We start from the raw sequence: 20,240 nt of genomic DNA on the forward strand, positions 1-20,240 counted from the left end.
AATATGTCACTGTCACGCTAGTGTCAAAAACACCATATGGTGGGCAAAACGCCCACCGTTCTGGCTTTGATGACCATAACTCTGGAACTATGACACATACTGTAGAAATCTTCAGCTCAACCCCATGTGTAAATCATACATTATCAAAATACATTCTTAGTCAATAAATAACAAAATCAAAACATCATGCAACAGCGTATGTATTCAAAAATAATGTTATATCCACACCTGTTATATCCATCCACACAACTGGTGATTTACTCTGGGTTCTTTTCTCATAGCCAACACAAAGACCATGTTAGGCCAAGGGCCACAGAGTTTTCCAGCCTTTTATGAAAAGACATCACACATGACCTACAAAGACTTTCACAAACTCAGTGTAGGATGAATACCATGATTACATGGTTTAAACAGCAAACCAAAACCATTACCAACAGAACCCTAGATTAAGATAAAGAAATAGGTAGCCAGTATTATCACCTATTATTGGATATATAGGCCCTGTAACCATGGCTGACCTACCTACCTTATATAGCAGACCATTTTAAGTAAAACACGTTTTTGATGTTGAGATGAGGTTTTGCCACAACATTTGCATTTTTTCCAAGAAGGTATATAATTTCTATTCAATCCACACAATCAATCCTAGTCACACAGTTTCCAGGATAAGCTATATAGTATATATACTGTGTGTGTATATATACTATATATATACACAGTATAACACCAAGTCAATATGTCAGTTACACTTCTGGGGATATCAATCTATCAAGTTAGGAAGCGTAAACGATTGTGAATCAATTTAATCTGCTTTGGTGCAAATGAAAGAGACAACAAGTGGACAGGACAGGCAACAACAAGACAGCCCCTAAAAAGGAAATGGTTTTTCAAGCAGTGGCCACAGACCATTTCTCTCTCCTTTTCCTTCCTGACTGTTTTTTTTTTCTAGTTTTGCATTTTGCTAATGCCCTTGTCACAAGTAGTCTGTGGCCACCACCTGCAAAACCATTTCCTTTTTGGGTTTTGTCTTGCTGTTGCTTCTCCTGTCCACCTGTTGTCGCTTGAATGGCCACCAAACATGGCCAGCCATTCACCTCCATTCATTTTTTGGTCTCATTCATTGTCAATGGGGGGAATTGAAACATCCATATCTTGAAATGTGAAGGTCACAGGGACATGAGGTTTGGACTAAACAAACATAAAACATGTAGACATGCACAGAACCACAAAATGGATTCATAGGCAGAGGTCTGTACTTTCCAAGCCCCATTTCTAGTTAAAATGTGATCAAAGTGAGTTTATTTATGAATTTATTTTATCATCGTTATGTAAACTGCCTTGCTTCAGTTGCATAACATGCTGTAATTGTTTGCTGTTCCCACAGTTGACTGTCCAGACCTGCCCTTCTGGTTTACTCAACACTGCCATACGGCCAAGGACGCTGATAACTGCGTGGGAATCAAACCAGGGTCACTCCCTGTGCCAACCATTAGATCATCATCATCATCATCATCTCCTCAGAGTACCTGGTTCCAATTCCAAACCACCTGCTCCGCAGCACACATTGGACTCACATACTGTAGCTGCACAGACAGCCTCTGTGTTCTGAGCATTGCTATGGTGGACATTCCCAGCATGGACAATGCCACACATCCCCGTGCCAATTACACGGACTGCCCGGATATAAAGATCCCAGACCAGGTTTTCTTCACCATCGGCCTGGTGAGCCTGGCGGAGAACCTGCTAGTGGTAGTGGCTGTCATCTGCAACAAGAACCTCCACTCGCCCATGTATTGCTTCATCTGCAGCCTGGCGGCCTTCAACACCGTCGCGAGCCTGTCCAAGACCTGGGAGAACCTGATGATGGTGTTCGCAGACGTGGGCCACCTGGACAAGCTTGGCGACACGGAGCTGAAGCTGGACGATGTGATGGACTCCCTGCTGGTCATGTCTCTCATTGGCTCCATGTGCAGCTTCCTGGCCATCGCCCTGGACCGCTACATCACCATATTCTACGCCCTGCGCTACCACAACATCATGACGTTGCGACGCGCCACCGCCATCCTGGCAGGGATCTGGACACTGTGCGGAGTTGCCAGTGTGTTGATGGTGCTCCACTTCCACTACCCTGTCATCATGATCTTCTTCATCGTGTTCTTCCTCATCTCGCTGCTCCTCATCCTCTTCCTCTACATGCTCATGTTCCTGCTGGCCCGCATGCACGCCAGGAAGATTGCCTCGCTCCCAGGGAGCGGGCAGCGAAGGAGACTGAGGGGCGCCTTGACCCTCACCATCCTCTTCGCTGTGTTCGTGGTGTGCTGGGCACCGTTCATCCTGCACCTGCTCATCTTAATGGTGTGCCTCAACGGGGATGACCCTAACCCATACTGTGAGTGCTACCGCTCACTCTTCCAGCTGCACGTCGTCTTGCTGATAAGTCACGCTGTCGTTGACCCTGCCATCTACGCTTTCCGCAGCGCCGAGCTCAGGCATACCTTCGGGAGGATGCTCTTTTGTTCTGACTCGAGGCCCTGTGACAGCTTTCACTGAGGGTCGTTGTCTTTCCATCTCTACCGTATGACTAGCCATCCTTCATGGAATAGCTTTTTCATCTTTGTTTTGACTATTAAGGCAAGCATTCATACGTTTATCTGTCTATCTATCCACCTACGGTATCTGTCATCTACAAGTGCATAGCAGCTGGCTCTATTTTATTTCAATTTACTCAGTGCCCCTCACTGTCTCAGATAGTTGAGCCATCTACAGTATACCCCCATTAAATATACTTCCATCTGTCAGTGCCAGTAGGAGAGAACTAGCAGATATGGGTCATCAATATGTCCAAACAGATCGGCTAAACCATTCATAGGGCTGAATTGAATTGAACATCAATCTATTAACTGTCGTCTTCAACTCTTCTAAAACAACGCCGCCAGAGTCCTCACTGGCTCAAAAAAGTCAGCCAGCCCACTTAACCCCCATACAGTACTTACCCAACTTCACTGGCTCCCAGTCCACTACAGGATCCAATTCAATTCCTCCAGACCAACAAAGCCTTAAATGGCCAAAACCCCAGCTACCTCACTGACCTCATCAGCACCCACAAAACATCTCACTCCCTCTGTTCTAGCCATTCCCCCCTGCTCCACATCCCCCCTACACATCTCCAGACAATGGGAGGCTGAGTCTTCTGCTATCTCTCCCCATGCCTCTGGAACCCTGAAGTCCCTCCCGGACTACCTCAGAATTTCCCCATCTATCGAGATTTTTAAAACGGGCCTTAAAAAACATTTTTATCGTCAGGCCTCCTTTTAAGCCTTCTATAGTGGTCCGCCATTGTTTTAATCCCCCACATGATATTTAGCGCTATTCTTATTTATCTTTTCTTTTCTTTTTTTTTAAAGCTTTTTTTTTCTGTGAAGCGCTTCGAGATCAGTCTCTGCAGATGAAAAGCGCTATATAAACGATAATTGTTATATAATAATAATAATTGTTATTATTATTATTATTATTAACATGTTAGAGAAAAAAAAATCCTATCAATATTCAATAGATTTCATGTCAATATTTTACCCTTGTACAATAAGGTATTATATTTGATACATGTATAAAGCCAGTGCACAATGCAAACATGCACAGGGCAAACATGTTCAACACTGACTTCAATTATATAAGAACTGAAATTCATCAAGTCTTCTGATTTTTTACATACCACCACTTTTAATTCATAGTGTTCATGTATATCAAGGGTGAGAATTACATCAACTGTACATGATACTAAATACTCTAATAAAGTAATGTGTCAAAACCCATGAGTCATGTCAAACAGTTTCTTAATTTCAGTGTGGTATACATATACTGTACACTATATATACAGTATACTGTATATCACCTCTGTGTTTCATAGTCCATATTCAGTAGTTCACCTGGAACTAGTGTTTGCAAGGAGCACAATACTGTAAGTTGTCTGTTTATATATGGATGGTATATAAATGTATTAAGAGGATAATTTCTCACTATTCATACATTCAAAACACAAACACGACTGTGACACATTTTTTCATCATTTGTGGTCCAGGAAAATATCCCAATGTGACAGCATATCTGCATATTTCATAGAACTCCACAATGGAATGAGTGGCCCAGACAGAATAGAACAAGCCATTTTCAACACATTTGCGTTGTCCATAAATCCAATCTATGGCTGTCACGATATAACATTTTCATGATATGATTATCATGCCAAAAAATATCACGATAGCGATATTATCGCAATATCTATAGCAGTCATAAAAAAATGTGATCACTTAAAATGAATCTTGAACTTTATTTTTTGTTTGTTTTCTGAGTTCCAACAGAAGGTTGCAATACAGTACGTCACTAACATCTGATGAAGCACACACGCTTAGAAATACCAGGAGGAAGGCTCCATGAAGAGACAATTACAGTAGATGACATCTATGGATTGTTCAGATTCATTTTACACCCATATTTAGCACTGGCATTACCTACACGCAGACCCCACATGAAAAACATGATTCCATTCTATAGCCATTACCCGCAAAGATCACCCCATCCTCCCGAATTTCCACGTGGAGCTCCCCCCCCACCTCCAACTAGAGCCACCCCATTCATATAATAAAGTTTTTTGTGGGATGTATACCACTCAGCAACAGCAATACACTCAGATCTCCCGTAGATTCAAGCACTGTATCTCTCCATGGGTTTTAATCAAGGGGGTAGAAAAGAACACAAGAGTTTAAAGTGTATCATATCTATAACTTTAACGCTCGCCAACGCTTGGTAAACTACAGATGCTGCAAGGTGCTGCTACAAGAGTTACTGCAGATGTTCCTGAGGCTGTAGCAGCAGATGATCTCCCTGAAGGTTTTCCTCATCTCCTGGCTACGGAAGGCATAGATCAGCGGGTCGATGATGGAGTTACACATGATGAGGATGAGGTACATGTTGAAGTGGGACATGAAGCAGATGCAGTTCAGGTTCCGGGGGCATGAGATCCTGAGGATGAGGTGGAGGAAGAAGGGGGCCCAGCACACAACGAAGATGCCCAGGAGGATGGTGAGGGTGACGGCGCCCTTCATGCTCGCCCTCTGGTGGACAGAGCTGGACCCGGCAAGCGAGGCAATGCGCTTGATGTGGGAGCGTGCCAGCAGAAACATGTGGCTGTAGAGGGAGGCCATGAGCACCAGCATGGCGAGGAACATGAAGACAAGGCACACGATGACGAGCGTGGAGTCCGAGTAGATGATGAAGATGATTCCGCAGCTGGTGCAGAAGGTCCAGATGGTCGCGATGATGGCGGCCGCGCGCCGGACAGTCATGATGCTGTGGTAGCGGAGCGCGTAGAAGATGGTCACGTAGCGGTCCACAGCAATAGCCAGCAGGCTGCACATGGACGCCACCACAGAGATGCAGATCATGGAGTCAAAGACGTTGTCCATCTGACGGATGAAGTGATCATCCACCACCAAGCGTCTGTGGGTTTGAACATTAACAAACATCATCCGATCCAAAATGAGCCAGCAATTACAGTGTTAATCAATAACTATCACTAACCTTCACCAACATTCACCAAAACCTGCAGCTAGCACTCTACAGTATTATAAACTATCCCGTACTTGTTGTTGAGCAGGTAGATGACAATGGTCTCCCAGGCGTTAGATACACCAACCAGCATGTCAGCGACAGCAAGGCTGCAGACGAAGAAGTACATGGGCGAGTGGAGGTTTTTGTTCTTCACAATGGCTGTGATCACCAGGACGTTCTCCATCAGGCTAATGATGCCCAGGATGAGGAAGACCTCGACAGCGACGTGGACCTGTTCACAGGCTGTAGGCTTGGCCTTGTCTGGAGCCAGGCTAAGGCTCAGGTTCTGGTTCTGCTGGTAGTCTCCCAGGGTGGATTTGGAGAACAGCGCCTCTTGTTGGTAGGGCCATTCAGATGCATTCATCTTGTGTGTGGGTTCCGGCCGGAACAACTGGCTTCCTGGCTCACAGCTCCACTCTGCATTGTGGAAGGTCCCTCTAGCTTAAGGAAGGAAATGGGGGAGAAAGCAAAACAACTGGAACCTTTATGCGTGAGTCATTTATTTCATCAAAACATAGGAGGACCCTTTATAAATGAGTTACTCACAATCAAATGTGGTAATTTAACCAGGTCAGATTAAACTGAACATAACTGATTCTTCATATCAAGGATTCAGTTATATTCAAATATAATTAGCCACTTGTTTCAGCATGTCAGTAGTGAAACAAGGCTTTTACGAATAGGTTGATAATAAACATTTTATAAAGACCATGGCAACCTAGAACAAGTAGCTACAGGTAAATGGATTTGGCGAGCAAATCAGTCTCATTAGGCCGACTTGTCTTTGAAATCGAGAGTTTAACATGTTTTTGAATGATTTTTCACGGTGTCCACCCACATCCATTGTATGGTGGTAGAGCAATTATCAGACTCTCTCAAAAGTGCTAGTTTTGTCAACTTTTTGATCTGAACCATTGTATATGATCATAAGTAACCTTAAAACAGGGCTAAACATGATTTTCCCCTTTACTACTCCTTTAATAATAAAAACAGCCCTGATGGGAAAACAATGTGGGTGTGTGAAGCTGCAAAGTCACAAAGAAGAGCCCTCCCCCTTGGATCCTTGATCGTTTTGGGAAAAGGTCGATTTCAACATCCTTCCCACAATTCTTACACTTTTCAAATGTAAACATTGCTGTTGGGTGACCTCCAGTATAAAACACCACACTGTTGATGGAAAACTTGCTCTCTTAATTAAAAATACTTTTGCTCGAAACCTAGTTAAGCAGAAAAGGTGTCAAGTTGTTGTTTTCCCCCCAATGCTTTACACTGTTTTATTATGCAAATATACAGAATGAACTGGACCAATGACAATGAAAGCTTGTTAATGAAAGTACAGTATACATCAATAACATGTAGGCTACAGTAAGACAATCTATCACCAACAGTCTCAAAAAAGTGGAAGTTTACTTCAAGGTAAAAACACTTTCTTTTTACAGAGCATGTTTTTTGAACGGAGGCCGAAGACCCAGGAGTCTTAGGAAAGCATGGAACACACTCCAACATTTTCTCTCTACTAGTGGTGCAAAGTCTTAGGACCATAGAAATTACTTTCTCTGCGTTCACTAGTACACCATGTTCGTCAGCATCTCTTTTCATAGCAACACCATCAATAATGGACAATTCACTGAGCACCAGCTAGGAGATGAGGAATGAATGGAGATAACCTGGGGCTGCAGCTATCACATTGACCTGTCATGTTCAATCTTGATTAGTTGTGCTTCCTTGAGTTCCTCCGGACACTCTGTAGGCATTCATTCTGTAGTCGTTCTGACGGGAACTTGATTAAGGCAAATTCTGAAACGTTCTCTTGACTATCATTACAAAGCACTTTGTGTTACCTGAGTGATCAAAGCTGAGGCCCAAAGTGGATCTATTGTAAATGGATGAAGAAAGCTCTGCTGCCCTGCTAGAATTGCTGAAAATCTGCTCTTCTGCTCTTTGAAAGGTTGGTTGTAGGAGCGAGGGAGGGAGGGGGGGGGGGGTGTTCTGTTGCCCATTCTATTGGTTATCTCTGAGTCATGTACAATTGAAAATTGACCTATTTAACATAACAACCCATAGATTTAAAGAAGTAGTTTGATATTAAGCATCATAAGCCCTGTTATAAGGTTATTTTCCATCATATATGGTCCATATAAATATTTTGACAGACTGTGCCCTCTTGAGATATTAGTGCAGCTCATTGCTCATGTCACAGCTAAGTACAATGGATCTCTGGGCATAGAGATCCATTCTGTATTTGGCTGTGACATGAGCAATGAGCACTCATACTGTATCTCAAGAGTGCACAGTCTGTCAACATTTTTTTCTACAATGGAAGTCAATGGGGCATACGTAAATGCATTGGAAAAACTGTGATAAAGTGGTTTTCTGAGATGGCAAACAGTGTGTAACCAGTGTGTAATCAGTCTCAGTATGCTCTCCCGTGAAATGTATCGCAATCCGAATATTTTTACATGTTTGGCATGGCTTGGGCATAAGCATTCCCCTGGTGCTTGTTTTCACTGCTCCCATGGAGGACGATGTGCAAGTCATGCCAAACACCGAAAAATATTCAGATCGTGATACACTTCATAGGGGAGCATATTGAAACTGGTAAGTTTACACCATGTGCTTCCCGTCTCAGAAAAGCACATTAATCATAGTTATTCAACGCATTTACGTATGCCCCATTGACTTCCATTGTAGCCCAGTGAGAGCCTGCATAAAAACTGCAAATAGCTCAATACTGGAACAATCAGTAAAATGATGGTCTCTGTTTCAGGTCTATGGTAGATAGACCACAAATAGGGCTAAATGTCCAAAATAGCACACTACCCCTTTAACAACATCAACAGATTTCGCTTGTAGAATTATTTTACAGTAGGCTATATAAACATGCAGTTAAGACCCATTCCAATAGGCTACTTGCCATGTTTGTCTACACACTATATATTATGACAAAAGAGATAAGACATGATTATTTAAAAAGTAATAAGTTATGATGAAAGTTTACTAACCCTTTGGAGTACACAGTCATCCGTCAACAGTATCTGCATATACAATAATAGATGTTATGTTAGCAGCTGAGGGAATTGCGAATTGCATAAGAAACAATGTAACGCACTGTTATGTTGATGACATTGCATAGGATCATATTGTACTTGCCCCATTGCTTTTTGCACTATTATATGTTGCACTGTCCTGTCTTGTCCTTGCACCTTGTCTATTGTTGTCTATTTAGTGTCATGCACCAACAGTCCAAAACAAATTCCCAGTAGCCTATGTGTGAAAACCTACCTGGCTAAATAAATCTGATTCTGATTCTGATCATATTTACACTGTAAACAAAAACATTTCCGTCTTCCTATCCTTCCTGGAAAAAAGTTCATACTGTCTTTTATATCTCCTCCATTGCTTTTCTTGGTCTCCTATAACTTTGAGGTCTTTCTCTTTCAGAACTAGCGGGGTGGAGAGCGCTATGTGATGGATAAGCCGATAGACTACATCTTTAAAGTAGTGTTCAAGGAGTGAGAATTTTGGAACTGTATGAAACTATTAGATGATGATTAGGTTAAAATATGATCTCTTACCCTCGAATCAGGACAGCTTTCTCGGGATCGACTGTTTAGAGAATCTTGCCGTTTTTTTTTTTTTTTTTACTGTAGCCTATTACCGCACTACAAGATGTTCAGTAGCCTAGTCAGCGGATGTAGGAACTGCTGAGGCTACGGACGGGGTTCTGCGAGGGGGACTCAGCTCCACCTCCGTCTGCCAGTGTGAGCGAGACACCTACGGGTTGCTTATGATCTCTCAAATATCAAAGCAAAGCTGGAAATAGTAATACATTGTTTCCAAACACACAAGCCCTGGGTGGTATTGTAGCCTACTGTAGGTCGTGCCAGGCCGAGTCGAGAATGAATTATGACAGTTAACAGTTGCATATTCTGGCTTACACCCATCCCTCTTCATTTGTCAGGCCATTTGTATTCCCTGAACTCATAAATGCCTCTATTCGGCCCTGGGGATGGGGAGAAAAGAAATTGGCTGCTGGTTCTTCCATTTCGTTACTGCGCTGTTGCTGCAAGAAGAGGAAGGAGGACTTGGCATGTTTGTGGAATTTAAGGATATTAAGAGGGATTCACTCAGAATTAGAACATATATATTATAAGAAAGGTGAATTGCAAGGTTGTTGCCATGGTTTTGAATTGGTCAGTCAAGAGCTGTAGCCTGTATGGTTCTGGGTCAAGGTTTTGCTTTCCTGCACACCACGCTTACTGTGGGCCCTATAAAATGTAGTGTCCTGTGATCATGTAGCTTACATTTTTGTCTGTGTATGTGTGTGCGTGTGAAAGCAAGACAGAGAGAGTGAGAGAGAAAGAGAGAGAGAGAGTGAGAGAGAGAGGGAGGGAGAAATGGATTAAGTGAGTGTCAATGAGAATGTAGGCTATAGTTCAAAATAATAGTTGTGTAGTGGGCACAATCCTGTGGCAGCACTGTCTGTAATAAATCCTGGTATTGGGCTTTAGTGTGTTATCGCGAGATTGATTTATTTTGATCAAGGAGCCAAAGTCGTGTCTTTGTGGAAAAGTGAGAAAGGTTTAAAAAAAAATATTTAAAAAAATACGAGGGTGACAGCCTTTGAAGAGAAGGCCAAGGTAAAGAGAAAATAGTGTTGTGCCTATTTTATTTGTGTGAGCGTTTCTGAGAATTCAGCATTCAAGATCTGTTTATTTGCCATGTACATGATTTACACATTTCAGGAATTTGACTAGGGTAACTGGCATATGCTGATGAAGACAACATAGGATGGGAAGCAGGACAGGACAGGACAGTGCAAAGACATGACAGTGTAAACACAATACAAAAACAGTGCACATACAAAATACAATATAGCCAATAAAAAGAAAGGCAAGTGGTGCAAACCACTTTGCAAGTGGTGCAAAGGGTAGAGTCAGTGGGGGGAAGGGTGTCTTGGGGGGACACGAGCCTTGTTAATGAGTCTGATGGCAGTGGGAAATAAGCTGTTTTTGTGGCGAGTGGACCCGGTCCCGATGGACCGCAGTCTCCTTCCAGAAGGGAGTGAGTCAAAGAGACCATGACCGGGATGGAAGGGGTCGGCCACAATCTTTCTGGCCCATTTTAGGGCCCTGGAGACGTGCAGGTCCTGTAGGCATGTCAGTCTACAGCCGATCACCCTCTCAGCGGAGTGGAAGATGCACTGCAGTCTGGCCTTGTCTTTATCTGTTGCGGCGGAGAACCAGATGGTGATGGAGGAGGTGAGGATGGACTTGATGATGGAGGTGTAGAAGAGTACCATAATTTCCTTTGGCATGTTGAATTTCTTCACCTGCCTCAGGAAGTACATCCTCTGCTGTGCTTTTTTGGTGAGGGAGCTGATGTTCAGCTCCCACTTGAGGTCCCGGGAGATGGTATCCAGGAAGCGGAAGGAGTCAACAGTGGCCACTGGGATGTTATTGAGTGTGATGGGGGGGGGGGGACTGGTTTCTCTTAAGTCTACAACCATCTCCACTGTCTTGAGAGCGTTTAGCTCCAGGTTGTTTTGGCCGTACCAGGACAGCACCTGGTCGTAGACCCGTCACCCTCAGAGATGAGTCCGATGAGGGTGGTGACGTCCGCAAGCTTCAGGAGCTTGACAGACTGGTGGTTGGAGGTGCAGCTGTTCGTGTACAGGGAGAAGAGTAGAGGGGAAAGAACACAGCCTTCTGGAGCCTGTGCTAATGGTCCTGGAATCAGAGACATGCTTGCCCAGTTTCACGTGTTGCTTCCTGTCAGACAGGAAGTCTGTGATCCACCTGCGGGTGGAGTCGGACATGAGCAGCTGGGAGAGCACGCCCTCCAGAAGGGGCGGGAGGATGGTGTTGAAAACACATAGGTGCCTGCGGACTCCAGGTGCTGGAGAATGAAGTGTAGGGCCATGTTTACTGCATCGTCCACTGACCTGTTGGCTCTGTAGGAAAACTGCAGGGGGTCCAGGAGAGGATCTTTGATGGATTTGACATGCCGCAGAACAAGGTGCTTAAAAAATTTCATTACAGAGGTCATGGTGACAGGTCTATAGTCATTGAGGCCAGTGATCCTTGCTTTCTTGGGGACAGGGATGATGGTGGAGGTCTTGAATCAGGCTGGTACATGGCATGTCTCTAGTGAGGTGTTGAAGATGTCAGTGTACACCAGGGACAACTGATCAGCACAGTGCTTCAGCATGGACGGGGAGACAAAGTCTGGTCTGGCTGCTTTCCGGGGGTTCTGTCTCTTGAACAGACTGTTCACGTCCTTCTCTGGGATGGTGAGAGGCTGTGTTGCAGTGGGGGGGTGGGGGGAGTGGGGGGGGGGGCAACAGTGGGGAGGACCAAGCCCCTGCTAGGGCATGCAGAATCTGGTTTGAATTAACACGGCTGGAGATTCGCTTCATTGCCCTTACCCTACGGCAATGTTGTGTCTTGAACTTTAATGGCTTCTATTTTCAAAATGTCAGTCCTTCTTTACCTTGAAAGGTCACTATCAACCTGCCTTCACATGCAATCATGCTAGTGGTTTGTTGACCACCAGTACAACATCAGCAAGTGAACTTAAAGGATGGTCTTTGGTTTTATGTTTTAACTCAGTGCCCATGAACACCACAACCATAATATGATGCTTTCAGACCATATTTTCTAAGGGATGCATTTGTTTCTTGGCTTACCCATTGTCCTGCCATACTTCTCCTAGATGTCGCTGTTGTTTAGGTTTCTGTCAGCAGACCAGACCATCTGATCAACATCTGATCTGATCTTCTGATCTGATTCTGATCACTCATGGATGTAGACCAGGGTGTAGTTCGTTCTACAGCTCATTTACGATCTGACTGCTTTCTTCTCCTTTTTGCCTACTCTGTGTTAAATTGGAGTCATGAGACTCTCTGCGGGGCTTGTTAAAGTAAAAAAAAAAAAGATAAAAAAAGTTAGTAAAGTATAAAATCAAGTGAGATATAACTTTTTTTATATGAAGTGCCTTGAAAAGTAGGATGTAAAAATAAATCTTACATTTCAAATTTTTTGTAATAATTCCTATTCCCTGAATAGTTTTTCTTATTCCCCGAATATATATTACATATAGGAGATGGAGTTCAAAAGAATAAAAAAGAGCAGATGGAGAAATGGAGGTAGACAAAGCAGAGAGATCCAGAATAAAAAATATGCACATATCTGTCAGAGACTCATGCTGGCATGTGGGTTCCCGATGTTGTTCTTCTTCAGGGTCCAGCCAAAGGAAGGAGCTGTCTTTGTAATCAATCAGTCAGCTCTATAGCCTCAGTAGCATCCAGGAACACATACTGCAAGATTGGCCTGACAGCCAAGACCTCCGAGCTGATCAAAGCAGTGCTGGCCATTCCTGTCACAACAACCTGATACGATTAAGAGATTCGATGTGGAGCATTATGTTATAAAGATGAAAGGTTGGATGTGTTGTAGTTACATGACATGGCAAATGAATGTGCTGGAACAGACTGTGACTACAATAGCACTACAATGTGACAGACTGTGGAAGTTTGATAGGAATTAAGTAATAAGGAATAAGGAAGGAAGTGGTAATCTCAAAAATTTCAGTTTAGTTATTTTTGTCTATGCTTTTTCCACATACTGTACAAAGAAATGTACGTAAGAAAGGATGTAATCCATAGTTTAGACTTTTGAAAAATCTAATTTTTGGGACCATTCTATTTTTGGATTCACATACTATTGCAGATGCTAAAATTGGTCTACAGAATAACAACATCAATTGAGAGGTCTATAGGGTTTGCTCTGTCTGCCAGAGCGTGTCCTGCCTACTGTATCCTCTCTGGTGGTATAATTCATCACTACCTGTAGGCAGAACTCTTAGAACTGCAGTGGAAAGGTTTGTATGAATGGAGGTGAGGCTATATCATTATTGTGTTACCTCAATCCGTTATTGATAAAACTGATATTTTTTTATATGAAAAAGTTTGAGGTGACCACTTGTCTGCTGTGCTGTCTCTTGTCTTCCTCTCAGGTTTGTGGCGCTCCTCCCCAACGAGCTGAGCTGAAGACGAGATGTAGGAATCAGTTTGTCTATGATGAGAATTGTCATACCGAACGCTCGTGGCTCACCCGTAGAACACTTTAGGGTCCAAAGATGCCTTTCAATGATAATGACCTCTGTGAGAAGAGAGAAGTTGGAGAGAAAAAGATACTGTGTGGGTGCTGTGATGCCCTTGCTAGAGATGAACCCAGAGGAACCATCTTCCTCTTCTGGTAGAAGTGTGAATGAAATGTTGAAATAGACACTCAAAGTGATGTGGCTTGTGTGGGAGAGGCGTACATGGTAACTTGATTCTCTCTCTCTTTCTCTTTCTCTCTCTTATTTTGACCACACTGAGGAACTGTTTTGAGTTTCTATTTTAGTCTGGGTTCTAGTGTGTTTAGTTAATACATGTGAAAGGAGAACACTAGGTCTATGTAAAAGTTACATTTCGAAGAGACGACCTCCATACACAACCGTCACAAAATCACTGACACATAGGCATTACTGACATTACATGTGTCACTTTTGGGAAGAGGTGTATTTGGGGGCGTATTGACAGGAAACATGCCTCAGTAGCCCGTCAGCATCTCTCAAGGCCTCCCTCTAAGGGAATTCTACACTGATGTCTTCATGCAGCTGTTGACTCAACACAACTGTGTTTTGACCCTCAGCTGTCTCAGGGCATATAGCCTCAAGTGCTAAGTATAACCACCCACCATGTTGTAGCTGGCAAAGTCCAAAGTCCTGCTTGTACACTTTGCCAAAAGGAAATGTCTATTTGTTTTAACAATGTCTTGCAACATCCGGTGGCTAGTAGCTACAGTATCTAATGTTAGATTTCCCCATACACTGAGATGGTGGACAAACATTAAACGGGCCATTAAATAGGCCATCTCTTGACATTACATTAGTAAAATCAACTCCGTGACAACATGCGGGACATGGACAGACAGTTGGCATATTCATTAAAGACATTCACACACCCTGATATTTATACACAATCAGTCAAACTTGTAGTCAAAACAATAGATAAATATGAACTTTAATAATCCTCGTAGGAGAAAATCTGGTGTTTCAGGAAATTACAGCAAAGGTTGGAAATGCAGAATATACATTGTATTGAATACGCATAAAAAAGAATAAGAAAAATACTGTATACATCCATACATACTGCATGTATAGAATATGTACATACAGTACAGGTGCATCTCAGAAAATTTGAATATTGTGAAAAAGTCCATTATTTTCCGTAATTCAATTAAAACAGTGAAACTTCCATGTATTCTAGCCATCCATCCATTACACAAAGTGAAATATTTCATTTATACACTCAATACTTGGTGGGGGCTACTTTTGCACAAATTACTGCATCAACATGGAGCGTGGCATGTAGGCCATCTGCCTTGAAATATTTCGCTACATGTGTAATGAATCTATAATATATGAAAGTTTCACTTTTTTAATTAAATTATGGAAAATAATGAACTTTCCACAATATTCAAATTTTCTGAGATGCACCTGTACATCCATACTGTATAGATAGTAATAGTAATACTCATATACAGACATACAAACATGCATACATACAGTACATGCACACCTCCACCACACTCAGGAACACTCAGGCACTGTTATATAATCTGATGGCTGCTGACACAAAGAGCACCTGAGCTGCTCTGTTTTGCACCAGGGTGGGATGAGCCTGTGGCTGAAGGTGCTCCCCATCTGCCAGAGCTCATCATAGAGGGTATGGGAGTGGTTGTCCAGGATAGACTTCAGTTTGTCCCTCATCCTCCTCTCCACCACAGCCTCCAGGTTGTCCAGTTGTTGCCCATGACAGAGCTGGCCTACTCACCAGCTTGTTCAGTTTGTTTGCCTCCCCAGACCCCGTGTTGCCTCCCCAGTCAGCAACGGCAAAGAAAAGTGTGCTGGCTACCACAGACTGGTAGAACATCCTCAGCAGCCTGCTACACACATCGAAGGACCTGAACCTCCTAAGGAAGAACAGTCTGCTCTGTCCTTCCCTGTAGAGGACCACAGTCAGTCCAATCTAGTTTGTTGTTCAGGCGCACTCCCAGGAACTTGAATGAGTCCACATACTCAATTTACTCCCCCTGGATGGTAATAGGGGTTGGGGGCCTCTTGTTGCTCCTAAAGTTCACTACCAGCTCCTTAGTCTTGCTGATGTTGAGTTGGAGCTGGTTGTCCTCAGACCATTCAACAAATCTTCCGACCACATCCCTGTACTCCACGTCATTGTCTGCACTGTTGCAGCCTACAATTGAGGAGTCCACCAAGAACTTTTGGAGATGGCACGCTCCAGAGTTGTGGCTGAAGTCGGAGGTGTAGAGGGTGAGGGTAAACAGGAAACGTGACAGAACTGATAAGCGGTGTTGCTTATCACCACATCGGACAGGCAGCCCTGCAGTCTGACATACTGTGGCCAGCCGGTGAGGTAGTCTGTAATCCAGGCCACCATGTCGTGGTCTACCCGCATTACTGGGAGCTTTTCTGCAAGCTGGTGGGGGAAAGTAAAAAAACATTTCTCTTACTGTACTTCCTGGCTTCTCCAGGTGAGTAAGCTCTATGGAATACTGTAGGTAGATAATGGAATCATCCACGCTGATTTGGGCCTGGTACACAAACTGAAGGGGGTCCAGGAAGTCACTCACCGTGGGCTTCAGGTGCTGCAGAACCAGTCTCTCGAATACCTTCATAACATGTGCGGTCAATGCCACTGGACTGTAGTCGTTGAGGACACTGGGATGTGCTTTTTTGGGCACCGGAACAATACAGGTCTTCCACAGCCCTGGCACCTTCTTCAGCCTCAGGGAGAGGTTGAATAGGTGTTAGAATTTGCCCTCCAGCTGTCCTGCACATTCCTTGAGCACCCTGGGGATGATTCCATCTGGGCCAGCAGTTTGATTCAAAGCCTTTGAAGTTCACCCCCTCACAGGGGTGGGGCTGTAGGCTGAGTCGAACCTGTTGAAGAATTGGTTTAGCTCGTCAGCATGTTCTTAGTCTCGCGATGCCAGACTTTCAAAATCTCCGCCACTGAAAGTCTGGAGACATCTCTATTGAGAATCTGGGCTAGAATGAGTGCCTGCTACCAATGCTACCAAACAGAATTACTCACTATCTCCAATAGGGAGAAAGACCCACCTTACTGGAAATTATGTCCAAGCTATTGGCTTGCTTACAGTATGTAGCCTAACAGATTCCTTGCGTTGGATATCAGCCCAAGATCCGATGACAAAGTCCCAGGTGGATGGTCATCTGCCCTTGTTTTGATTTGACTATTTACCACAGGAAACACCGGCATAAATTCACCTCTGCAAACTAGCCAGCTAACATGACTGTGTTTAAAGCTGCCTAGTGCTGGTACTGCTAAGTGTAGCCGTCTTTTGGCATAACTAGTTTAGTGCTACATAGCTAGCTAACATTAACTTGCTCTGCTGGCTATCACTAGGTTAGGAATCTCTTACAACAAATATTCATGCCTGTTTGAGTTTTTCAATTTGATCCCTCTTGATTTGTGCTAGTAGCCATGTGAACACATTTGCAGATCATCCGATGACAGCTTTGTGTTAACGTTAGCCATCTGAGCCAGGGCCAGCAGATAGCAAGCGGATCTGGGCCATATACAGGCCAGATCTGGCCCTTGTGGCTTAGTTACGGCCCATATATGGCCCAGAATTATTACACATCCGCTTGCTATTTGGGCGTTTATTTTAAGAGTAGCTACTGTTTGGCAAGTCACCCGCTCGTTGTTATTCATGAAAAAAATGGTGAGGTCTAGATAGACTTTTACTAGCTAGCACCCACTAGGATGAGCTAACTTTACCGAGCTAATCATTAGCGCATTGTTACTATAGCCCGGCAGAGGCTATTCACTGTGTTGGAAAACACATGGTGACACTTTGTTGCAGAAGCATACACGTCTTTCTCATGGTCATGTAAACACTTTTATTGCATTACCAATCATTACCAACCAGGCACCTGTAAACAAGAATGTGCAAGCATTGTCCAGCCTCAATTATACATGACATGTCAGGCCAGATGGACGAATCCTGTCCTAATAAAAGATTGTGTCTGTTTTTAATAGATGAATGTGGTTCGACAATAAGGTAACACTGTAAAATCTTTTAAGTTGTTGTTTTTTTTACTCAAATTGTTTCCACCCACTTTTAAGCCAGAAATCAGGATGTATGTCTTCAGTCTCTGGTTGAGCGCAGCGTTTAGAGACTAACGGGCCGCTCACACGCTTGCGTTTGATGCGTCAACATTGACGGATGCCATTCACTTTCAATGGCTGCATTCTGGTTCCGTTGTTGTCCCGGTGCGTTGCGTTGCCTGCGTTGCTAGCGTCGAAAGTTGAGAAATGTTCAACTTTCAGATGCGTTGCTGGAGCTGCCGACCAATCAGATGTCTTGACGGAGAAAGACATCATCGCAAGACGGGATTTTCACATTTTTCGATACCAAGATGGAGGACAATCGCTGTTTGTTTGCAGGATAGGATGTACCCAATACCTGCGGGCACCATGTTCACGTTGCCTCAACCACAATGCATAGACAATCGCCACATGTTCGACCAGATTAGCATCCATGACAGCTAACTAAACGAAAAGCCGGGTGCCGGGACAGCACTAAACGAAAAGCGCTAGCAGGTTCGGAGAATCTACTGGCTGTTAAGAGCGCAGTTTCGGACAATGTGATTGGTTGCTGTTGCGTGCGGCAGACAAATGTGAATAGATGGACAGAGAGTTTGGACAGAGACTTGCTCTTTATTGTGTAGGATGTATAGCTTACATTGGTCAAATTGTTTTTCATCCACAGTGAATAATAGATTTACTTTGGATTGTTTATCATCTTTGAAATGGTATCCTTGAAGAGTTTTCAAAAGATGCAAACAACCATTCCCTTTTGGGAAAATTTTTATGATTTAGGATCCTCTTCGCTGGAGGACTAGGAGAGGATGTCCTGGAGGGAGAGGAGTGGGTCAGAGAACCCCCAATTCCATCTCAATCGTCATCTCTCTGTTGCTGATGTGCAGTCATTGCTTTAGCACCTATCAGCAGCCAGGCATCAACCAGGTAGAAGCTGGAAATATTGGTTGCGGACAACTTTGGCAGGCTGTTAGGCTTATCCAAGGAGAAGAAACAGTTTGGAGGGAGCAAATATGTTTTTCATTACTCTACTGTGGACACCTTGCTAGCCTTGTGAGATCATACTGAGCTCACATTCTGTTTCTCTCCAACCATTTGACATGTCACGGACTTCAGGAAGGGAATAAACTGTGCTTCGGCTTTGCTGCTTGCCTCAGCGAAATGCAGTAAATTGAAGACTAGCCTAATATGATTGCATTTAATCCATATTTTACTTACAGCATATTAATCTCCTATTTATGTTAATGATCCATTTATTACCATTTCCATTTAGTGAGCCTGTTATCCCCATGGATTTCAGTCTGTAGTCTACTGACTGCTATGTGGGTATCAAAACACTTGAAACATATTTCCAAACCATAATTTGAAGATGTCTTAAAGTGTAAAATCTCTGTCACACTATTTGTGGGTTGCTTTCGTTTCACATATTTGTAGAGTTTGGGGTCTTTTATCGGCTGGAAAATAAGGGGAAAGGAGGAGGATACCTCTCTCTCAAGGAGCCCCCCCCTCCCCCACAGTATTTGGTAGTCTTCTGCGTGTTTTGTTTGTGTATTCTGCTGGAAAATGATATACATTTCATGTTTGCAGAATTCTGTGCTACTTGAGACAGGTGTCTTGCTACCAGACAAGGGTGAGTTTCAAATCCTTGCACTATGTGGAGGAGGATGAGCCCAATGGCACTGACCTATACTGTAACCTACAAACAAGAGACAACACATCACACACTGCTGAAAGATTTTTATTATTGCTGAAAGTTAACAGAAAAACAGATGCTATGTGTTTAAATGACGTGTTATATTTGATAGTGTAGACAGAAGAATAGAGGCCCATAATCATTTCAAACTACCTCCAATACATTGGGACATACAGTACAGTATGTTTCAGAGAGGCTAACCATTTATAGAATCATACAATTTCTTGTCATCTGTCATTTTTAACCCTCACCCCTATAAACAGCACCTTGTGGTGGAACTGTTGAACCCTTGACTCGGAACTGCTGAACCCTTACAGTGTGTGTGTGTGTGTGTGTGTGTGTGTTTGTGTGTGCATGTGTGTTTACTCACGACACTTGGTTATGGTCCTCCACTGTGGGGACATTTTGATTCCTGCCTGTTGACATTCTGCTATGTAATTGGTCAGCACCTCACACAGCACTGCCTTCGTGCCGTTGTTCTGACACAAGTCAAAGACACAGTCTGCCAGGAACTTCTTCGTTGGCACATTCTCATGGCAGGAAGCGAAGGGGCCGGCTCTGTCCACTAACACGCCGCAGTATTGTGGCTCGCTGTAGAGGGCGTGATCAGCCTGTGAACACCGGGGGCACTCTCCTTCACACGAGCGATGGCAGAACTGGTCGCCATCGGCAATACTCCAGGAGCGCGCCCACACCGTGACGTTGGTTGAGACCCCGGAGGGCGTGGTGAAGTCGTCATCGGCA

At 43.7% G+C, this 20,240-nt stretch overlaps 1 protein-coding gene across 1 annotated transcript; it reads left to right on the top strand.

The window, feature by feature from the left end:
* Positions 1–1,617: 1,617 nt before the first annotated feature.
* On the top strand, positions 1,618–2,550 carry mc2r (melanocortin 2 receptor; the record flags this gene model as incomplete). Its single annotated transcript, XM_084444516.1, has 1 exon — positions 1,618–2,550. One exon carries the CDS (start codon positions 1,618–1,620, stop codon positions 2,548–2,550), a length of 933 nt encoding a protein of 310 aa, XP_084300642.1.
* Between the last annotated feature and the right edge of the window lie 17,690 nt (positions 2,551–20,240).

This window comes from Borostomias antarcticus (assembly GCF_949987555.1).
Source record: "Borostomias antarcticus genome assembly, chromosome: 10".
NCBI classification, from domain to species: domain Eukaryota; kingdom Metazoa; phylum Chordata; class Actinopteri; order Stomiiformes; family Stomiidae; genus Borostomias; species Borostomias antarcticus.